At 44.0% G+C, this 9,484-nt stretch overlaps 1 protein-coding gene across 2 annotated transcripts; it reads left to right on the forward strand.

Moving 5' to 3' along the window:
• The first annotated feature begins 1,727 nt into the window (after nucleotides 1–1,727).
• On the forward strand, nucleotides 1,728–5,437 carry LOC124693361 (probable E3 ubiquitin-protein ligase XBOS32). 2 transcript variants are annotated; one of them, XM_047226840.1, is made up of 10 exons: nucleotides 1,728–2,360; nucleotides 2,464–2,523; nucleotides 2,610–2,681; nucleotides 2,761–2,936; nucleotides 3,011–3,174; nucleotides 3,474–3,532; nucleotides 3,621–3,667; nucleotides 3,810–3,950; nucleotides 4,389–4,480; nucleotides 4,763–5,437. In XM_047226840.1, exons 1-10 carry the CDS (start codon nucleotides 2,166–2,168, stop codon nucleotides 5,248–5,250), a joined length of 1,494 nt encoding a protein of 497 aa, XP_047082796.1. In that variant the 5' UTR covers nucleotides 1,728–2,165; the 3' UTR covers nucleotides 5,251–5,437. The 2 variants fall into 2 exon arrangements, with proteins under 2 accessions (XP_047082796.1, XP_047082797.1); XM_047226841.1 differs by having other exon boundaries at nucleotides 1,733–2,360; nucleotides 3,014–3,174.
• The last annotated feature ends 4,047 nt before the right edge of the window (nucleotides 5,438–9,484 follow it).

Genomic DNA, 9,484 nt, shown 5'->3' on the forward strand with positions numbered 1-9,484 from the left:
CACTGACAATCAGCGGAAATATCGGCCTCGAGAGTTAAAATCGGGTGAAATATCAGCTGTCATACAGAAAATCGGCCGAAATATCGATGGAGCGATATGCCAAAATCTTATCGGTTACCACCCGATTCACGATAAATCGGCCGATAAATCGGCATCTCGGACGATAAATTGGCCGATAAATTCTTAGAGACCTTAGCAATGTCGGATGTGGGATGATGACATTCACACCATTCTCCCGAAGGAAGAGCACTACACCATCAACATCGATAATCTAGATTGAGCAAGTTTTAAGCAAGATTTGGGAAATATTGAGCACGGTTCAACTATATTGAGCAACTATAAGGTAAACCATGCATATCAATTAATAGCAGCAAGAAACAAGCGAGGACAGATCTGCCGATTCCTAAACTCATATATAGAACATGCTCAAAGATCTTAGCTAGTTGGATTTGAACAACTCATCACCATCAGAGAAGAAGCTGTCGACGAACTTGGAGTTGATGCGGAAGTCCAGCGGCTACCGCGGTAGATGTCGTCGCTGACCTGCTCGTTGGTGAAGCTCCTCGTTAGGAAGGAGAGCTCGAATGTGGGGATGCGCGAGCTTGCACGGGCGGCGTGTAGCCTTTCCCTTTTTCGCAAGCGAAGAGCTTGGCTCCCTAGAAACTATGTAATTGAGCTCGCCTCCACGTGCAGTCCAAAATGTGCTTTAAAAAGCATGCGGACCAAGATTTAGAAACGACGCGAACAACAAAATGCACTAAATTTGGCCTAGTGGATGCGAGAAACGGGTTTGCGAGCAACCAACAAAGGTGACTCTCATTAACTATAATAATTCATTAGCTTATAGAAAAATCGACGAAATACAAGCATAACATCATACCACGTACACCATCACATAAATCTAAGCTTACCTCCATTAAGGACGTTGTCACCATCTCGATAGCTTTGGTTAGTGGAACATCTTTATTCATATCCATAGTAGTCTAGTGAACACTCCCAACCTTAACATCCAAATCCCTAACCTTTTGAGAAGTCCATTGGCCTTGCTCATGTGTCGTTGCCGCCTCCGCGCAGTCATAACCACGCCAACTATATATTCTCTCTCAACTGTGCACCAACCTTCACGTCGACGGTGTTTTCATCTGGCGAATAATTAATGTGTGAGGCTGATGTTGACAACGTTTTAAAGGACAATAGACCATTGATAATGACAAATGATAAATAAGTACAAGTAGAACACCTAAATTGACATCTGTTATACACAATTTTATATTGCAGATTGGAAAAGTTATGGCCATGTAATTATCTAGACAATCATCTGCGGCGCGACGAATTTTGGGTTGATCTTTCGTCAAAACTAAAACTAGACAGCAAAGTTTCCCAAGGAGCTGTATGAGATTTAAGAATTAAACCAAAAACACTCACGCTAAGTTTGTGCAATTTCATCATATATATTTTTTTAAAAGACAAGAGGCGACTGCCACTATCGAATGCATAAATAAACACAAGTAGTAATATGGAAGAAGTCAACAAAACAAAAAATTGATATCCATAAAATTCTTTTGCGGGTTGGAAAAAGTAAAGCAACCATCAACACCTCCCCTGCCCTAGTAAATTTGAATATTCTCATCATCGCTCGTTGATTAGTTACTGTTCTGAACAAAATAAAGATTTGGACCAACACTGTACGAACACACCGGAGAGGGACGTGCTGCGGAGATTTCTCTGCCACCACCCTGCCCTGCTGCATCTCCCCGTCGCCGTCTCCCTCAGATCATTTATTCCGTTCACCTGCCTTGCCCTCTCCGAATTGCAACCTCGCGTTCGTGCAAATCGCCTCGGCTCTGCCTCCCCACGAGATTCCCCATCCGCTCCCCCCTCGCTGGAATCGCCGGCGGGGTCTGAGGATTCGAGGCGGCGGCCGCCTGTGATTCCCCACTCCGGTCTCTTGTCTCTCTCGCGAGGATTGGGGCCGATTTGCAGGCAAATCGCCGGCCTTGGCCCCGTTTGTCTCTCGCTCGGGACCGGCGATCCCGGGCAGTTCTTGAGGTGGGTTCTTGCAATCTTTCCCCAACAGTGCTCCCTAAATTTCAGAAATTTAGGGCGCATTAGATTTGAGACGAGGTCTTTCCGTGCGCTGGAAAAGGCCTCGTCTTTGCGCATCCATGGGGTTCCTCAGCCTCGTGGGCAACTCCTTCGGGTGCTCGGCCTCCGGCGAGCGCCTCGTCTCAGCTGCCCGGGACGGCGACCTGCAGGAGGCGCGTGCGCTCCTCGAGTACAACCCTCGGCTGGCCCGGTACTCCACATTCGGCGGCCGCAACTCGCCTCTGCACTACGCCGCCGCACAGGGTCACCATGAGGTAATGCCATCTGTCTGCTAAACCAGCTGGAATTTTGATGTTTGTGGTGATTGGACAAAGGAGCGGCACTAACATTTGTCCTGCTGCTGGTGCCATGTTTTAGATTGTTTCTCTGTTACTCGAATCCGGTGTAGAGATCAACCTCAGGAACTATAGGGGGCAGGTAAACTCAAATTTTGGTGCATTTGCTTATTTTCAGTTCCACATTCAGAGATAAAGTGTTATATCTAAGTTTCTGATTATGTGTAGACTGCTTTGATGCAAGCCTGCCAATATGGCCACTGGGAGGTTGTTCAAACGCTGATGCTCTTCAATGCAAATGTGAGTATTTTGCTTGCTGTTCACTCTGTTTCTTTTTACTGCTTGGATATGTAGTCCTGAGGCGGCGAAATGTCTTCAGATCCACAGGTCAGATTATCTGAATGGAGGGACTGCTATCCATTTTGCTGCACTGCACGGTCATGCCCGGTGCCTTCGCCTTGTGCTTGCAGATTATGTGCCAAGCATACCAAACTTCTTAAACCAGACGAATCACAGATCATCTGAAGAAGTTTCAGATGCTGATTTCGATGATGAGTATGTCTGGGTCCCTTGCCTGTTTCTCCTTTTTTTTTTCTTATACGAATCTTGTAGTGATATAGCTGTATTAGCAGTGGTTTGGTCAAGATGGTAAACTGGAAGGCAGATGGAGGCCTAACTCCTCTTCATATGGCGGCGTTGAATGGCCATGTGGAGTGTGTACAATTGTTACTAGACCTGGGAGCATGTGTTTCTGAGGTCACAATTGAAGATGGAACAACTATTGACTTGATAGGTATTTTGCAACTGTCTTCTTTTTTTACCTCAATAGGAATTTTCCTTCAGGTACTTCTAACTTGTTAACTCCACTGTTTTATAAAGTATGTTGTTATTCTAAGTTCTTAACATTATAGAGATTCATACAATTGCATATAGTCCGCAAATTAACTTAGGTGATTCTTTGTCTCGAAATGTTTTAGTATTTTCTTCCATGAGAACTTTAATATACTCCCTCTATTACTGTATTTCAGCTTTTGTACTTTGATGCAGATATGATGGTTGTAATTTATAAGTCTTATTACTTTCATCTGACAGGATCAGGTAGCACCCCACTTCATTATGCTGCCTGTGGTGGAAATGCTGCATGTTGTCAAGTATGTTCTGGTTGTCTGATGGCAATTTTGTTGTTTAAATGTTGGGTGATTTTCTCAACATCTGATAACCATGCACTGTTCAATACAGCTTCTTATTGCTAGAGGAGCCAACCTGTCTGCGAAAAATGCTAGTGGGTATGATTTTGAATTTCTGATACTTTGTACTAAATCAGCGGTGCTTGATATATATCGGAGGGAGTACATACAAAGAACTATCATTATTGTTGTCATCATTATGATGTGGTTAATTTGTTTTTTGTTCATTTGTCTTGTGCAGCTCAACCCCATTAATGGTAGCTCAGTCATGGCATCGAAACTCTCTTGAGGAAGTTCTAAGTAATGAACCAGGGGAACGAATACACACACTTCCTTCTCCATACCTGTGCCTCCCACTTATGAGTATCATGAGCATTGCCAGGTTAGTATACTAAATCTTGCGAAACTGAACCTTTTCCTGTCAATTTGGTTGCTCATGTGCATATAAGTTTTGAGGCCCTTTGCATCTTCGGACGCAGAGGTTTCTAGGATCATGTCTATTATCTAAAACCCAAAATTCTGCTGCTAAATAGATTGTATTCCCTTTTCTGGTTCTTCAGTCCCCATATGATAAAATGTACTAAACAACCCTGCACTGTTTCTTATAGGCCGTCCTCTTTTGTTGTCGCATGTGTATTATTGACTTGCTTAATTATTGGTTTCCTATAGTATGATTAGACCACTATGTTGTCCCCAACCCCGCAATATGAAGATTGTGACCTCTATTTTGGAACGGGCTGTTATATTAAACTATTGTCACCAGTGCTTATATTGGTAACCATAGTAACATCTGATAGTTAGGTGGCTGTTTGTTTTGTAGGGAGTGTGGTTGGAGGTACCTAAACCAGTCACCTGTATGTATTGATCCATGTGCTGTCTGCTTAGATGGGAGCTGCTCTGTTGCTGCAGAAGGTACGCAGGGAAACATACCTTTTGCTTACATGATATTGTAGCTGGAGCAAGCTGACAGTAAGCACGCTGTCTTGCTTTTGGCCAGTAATTGCTAGCATGAGTGTCATATGAAGTTCATCAATTTGCTCACACTTTATGTTCTGCTTCGTATCCACTTTTAAAAACTGGGTTCGTATGCACTTGGTAACTCAACAACTGCACAAAGTACAAAAGTAAGCAAGCTGTCTTGCTTTCGGCCAATAACTTCTAGCCTTAGAATACTGAACCTTCTCACCTATGCAGGATGCAAACATGAATTCTGCACGAGATGCGCGCTCTACCTTTGCTCAACCAGCTACACGTCAGCGAACCCCGCAGGCGCCATACCATGCCCTCTCTGCCGGCACCCGATCATCTCCTTTGTCGCGCTCCCTGGCATGAGCCCAATAAGAGAGCTCCCAAGGAACAGCCTGTCGCTGTCGTTCTGCACGACCTGCCCAGCAGTGAACTCCGACTCTGCCGCATCGTCAGCGGCCAGCCACCTGTACCGGGGAGAGCTCCACTGTGGCGCACGCATGCCACCGATGGGCTCATCCTCCTTCCGCTCCCTGAGCTGCCAAGCAATGAAGCTCAATCCATCGTTCTGCATGGGTGCCATGGACACGAATCCGTGCCTGATAAGATGCTCCAGGTTTGGGTCCAGCCTGAGCCGTTCCGCGTCCCATGGGGAGGGCAACCGGAGAGGTGCGTGGCCTCTGACGTTCAGCCCCATTGTTGCTACCAGTAGCTAATAGGAGTGAGTAATAAACATCACGTCCTCATTTTTTGCGGCCTTCTTTGAAGGGTGTCCTGTTTTGCCTGCTGTTATTTGGTATCAGTGGCGGCGCGCAACTACTCCTACATCGGTTTGTAAATAACCATGTGTTTGTGTACATTTTTGGGCGAGCAATGAAATTATTGCAGTGCAATTACTTTTTGGTTGTGGCGAAGATTTTGTTTGAATCGGTAGCGGTTGAATACCCCAGAGCCTTTTTTTAGGAAGATAATATCGTGAGAGCTGTGATGAGTGGCAGGCACAAAGAGCTGGACTGGTCGTCGTTGGTAGCTGAATACCGTGCGTGCATGTTCTGTGTTCGCGCTTTTGGTGGTTCCGATAACCGTCCATGTGCTGCTCTCCACGTACTGCTTGTTTATCATTTGTACTTTTTCTGTCATCAAGAGCTCATTGGAGACACTGCAGAAGAGATCTTTCCCTTGTGTGATTAGAATTAGAATTTAGAAAAGTAATTGTACTACACGAGTACATGACAGCTCTGTCCAAGAAAGGATGACATTGTCCGCTGAACTGAACTGGCATCGATGTTTTTCAGCTGTGCCGGCCAAGGAGGTGCTTTGCATGATGCTACACTGGCTGCAAGAACTTGTCGTCAGGATGTTATTATTCATTTATTATTTGCACCTTTTAGGAACAGCATGAACGATCCCTGAGTTTAAGCGGGCTTGACTTGCTGTTGACAGCAAAGGTTAAGAGTGAGATATCTCCGAAGATAACATGTAAACAAATCTTGTTTCAATCTTAATTTCTTCGACATCAAGACAAGTAAGTGAAAGGAAAGTTAAACAGGACAAGAGGATACGTAATATAGCGGAATGTCATGATAGAAACAGAGTACAGGCGTAACTAACTTACTGTACACCGGAAATTCACATCTGATCCCAGGTATATGCTCCTTTTATCCAACAATATTTTTAAAAATGTGACAAAAGTTCTGAAAAATTAGTTGACACATCGATATCCACATTCTATGTGCATACGTAAAGTTTCGTGAAAACCGACAATTTTTATGCTCTCGGTAAAAGGAAAAAAAAACCTCGTGCAAACCCTTATTTTAGCACTGAATTTGGGTATTTTACACATGTCACACGCAAAATCGGTTCTTCTTGAAATGGCTTGGCGTGCATATAGATTATGAAGATGGCCGTGTGACGTACCTTTTCCCAATTTTGACGTTTAAAATTGATTTGAACATGCCACCAACGCATATAAAAAGAACATCATGCACTAAAAATGCTACGTGTGGCATAACAATTTTTTTTTTCATTTTCTCGTTCGGTTTATCAATAGTATGTACATACTTGTAAGTGTCATACACAAAGCAGCATCCCCACCCATTATTGGCCAATTGGGGGCCCAGACTCAAAATAAGCCCAAGCGACGACCCCATCTGTCGTGGTGGCCCAAATAACTGCGTGGCACCCCCTTGTCCACTCCTAACCTTGGGTGCCGGCTAGGGCTGCTCGGGTATGATTGCCATGCAGAGGGAGCACAAGTAGGCCCACCCAATAGTGAGATGGCCAAACCCAACCTCACTTTCCTCCTTTCCTTCCACACTTTCGCTTACTGCTCATGTTCCCGCCCAACTGATACCGACATGCTTCGTTTGACATGACGATGCCACTTATCCCGTGCCTCCCCGTATATCATCCTACGAGAGGGCAAAGGAGCTACAAAGGTTGTGGTAGGCGTGAGAGAAGGCCCGGAGGAAGGTGGGGACCGACTCCCGAAATCAATGACCTTGCAACCAGGGTGATATTCAGAAGGTGGCGCTAGAGTTGAAGGGCCTAAAGCACCATATGGCTGCGGAGTCTACAAGCTACGACGATGGCTTGATGGCTGATTTCAGCCAAGGGATCACCACCGCAGGCCGTTCAAGGAGATCCTTGTCGTCTTTCTTGTCCGACTTCCATATAGACCGGCTCGCCGGCTGCAAACATGTTTCTCCTTCGTCGAGATTGGCAGTGAGCCCGTCGATTGCAACACTGTCTTAGCCCCAATTGGCATGGTCCTTGCTCGGCATGGTACACAAGAGTTCAACCTCAAGGAAGATGCATACATAAACTTGTCGTTTCTCCGATAGGCGCCACCACGGGCGGCTGCAACCTGCTTGGTGCTGATCCAACGCCTCATGATGGTATCAACTTTGTGGATGCCGGCAACATGTTCCACGGAATTCCTCACGCTATCCCTAAAATTACCGAGGTGCATATTTGTCAACTTATTATAATTTGGATATCAACATATGTTTTATGCAGAAAAATGTGTATATGGTGCATAGAGTCTCGCCGTCGCAGCAGTCATGTCCATTATCCATAGTGACTATTCCGAGGGCGCTAAGGCCGCACAAGATGAACATGAGGAAGAAAATAAGGATTAATAAGAGCAACAAACAATGCCCATTTTGACGCCAGAAAAAAGGAAAGATGATTAAGAAGGATGACCGTCATGGAATGATTTTGAAGACGGGGTTTTATGTCGTGTTTGGATGGCAATAAGCCTAAAACCCATTACAAGTGCACCAAATAATGTGGAACTTATTAGGGAGGATACATGTTGAATTTGATGAATGGGAATGCTACCACCATTCAACAAAATTGTGATGAATCGCAACAAGAAGTCTATGTCACATAGGTGGAGCCACATACAAGAGATATGCAACAAATACCATGGGTGCTATGAGAAAAATTTCAAAAGGAATGAGAGTGGCAAGACTCACAATAATGATGTAACACTCTAAACTATGTTCAATTTTGCACACTCTCAAATTCTAATATGTCGACATCTGACTTGTTTTTCTTAAGTGGAAGATGCTCTAAGGATTTGTACCAATGTTGCAACAAGAATAATGGTTTCAATTTGATGCATTTTTGGACAAATGTCCAAGCTTGCGAAAAATGTGAAACCCTCGAGGGCTATGATACATCGGAAATGTATCCACAAAATTTGTAGTTTATTATGTTAATTATATTCCAACATATATTTAATGTTTTATGTGATTTCCCACAGAATCCCTTTATTTGGGCTATAAGAGCAGGATTTCCTGCTTTTGCGTATTTTGGACTTTCAGAAACCTTCCTGAGCTCAAAAGGTCCTGAAACTTTTCCATGTAAGTTTTCATCCGGAAGAAAGACTCGGGAACTTTGATGGGCCAGGAGGTGGTTTTGAGGGCTAGAAGCCTAGAACCACCCCATGGTGCGGCCATAGAGCCCATACACGCCATGGGGACCTTCTCTCTCACGCCCCACTCTTTCACCCACATATATGTTTTGACCTAAAACCATCAGTGAATATGTTTGCTTTTGCAAATTCACGAGGAGGCAGCCTCCATCACCAAAATACCAAAATAGATACACAAATTTCGTCTCCATCAAATATTGGAGCAGGAGATGCCAGTGGAGCCACCTTGGTTGCTCCATCAATTCCTCCAACATCATCTCCATCATATCCATGATGAAGAGGGAGTAGTACACCCGAAATACGGATTTGTGGCAGTAGCTTGATCTATCCCTCTATTAGTTTATGAATTCTGATAAAACTAGTATGTTATAACACAGGATGGGGAATATGTGTGTTAGATGTAGGAAACTCGTAGTAGAAATAGACAGTGCCATAAAATTTGGGAACTACTATGGTTTTTAACTTTTCGTTCTTTACATCACTAAGGAGAATTAGATACGATTTCCTATGTCCGTCTAGTAACAGAAAATATACCCTGCACCACCACGAGAGTGCAACCACTTAGTTTCTAGTATGCGGAGTTTTCTCTTACTATGAGAGTATTTTAGGAATCTTGCATCATGTGTATAAGAGGATGTGATGCATGCCCATACAAATGTGAATCAACACTACGCCAAAGATGCATCAATATTATTTTGTCTACAAAATCTATAAGTGCATCATCTTTTCTTTTTTTGAGGAAACGAGTGGGTTTTATTGATCACATAACCATAATGTCATTATAAATATGCTCCTAGATACACAGCGGAGCAGCACCACACGACGAAAAACTAAAGCCTAGCTAGAGAGTGTGCAAGTACATTTGCACCTCTAAAAACGTGTTGGAAAACGTAAGAAGAAAACAAAGGATCTAGTAGCTTGATATCTTTAGTTACCGTGCCCAGGATGGATCGATCAGTCACTGAGCTTGTAACACGTTGGATGAAAGATAGACAGTCTGAGGCCATTAC

Source organism: Lolium rigidum, chromosome 2 (genome assembly GCF_022539505.1).
Source record: "Lolium rigidum isolate FL_2022 chromosome 2, APGP_CSIRO_Lrig_0.1, whole genome shotgun sequence".
Lineage (NCBI taxonomy): Eukaryota > Viridiplantae > Streptophyta > Magnoliopsida > Poales > Poaceae > Lolium > Lolium rigidum.

What these genes read in the sequence shown, in the direction of transcription:
- LOC124693361 (XM_047226840.1), top strand. Translation starts at nt 2,166, where the DNA reads ATGGGGTTCCTCAGCCTCGTGGGCAACTCCTTCGGGTGCTCGGCCTCC. An exon ending in TCTGCGAAAAATGCTAGTGG is followed by an intron (nt 3,668 to 3,809) that starts GTATGATTTTGA and finishes TGTCTTGTGCAG; the next exon opens with CTCAACCCCATTAATGGTAG. An exon ending in CTGCTCTGTTGCTGCAGAAG is followed by an intron (nt 4,481 to 4,762) that starts GTACGCAGGGAA and finishes TCACCTATGCAG; the next exon opens with GATGCAAACATGAATTCTGC.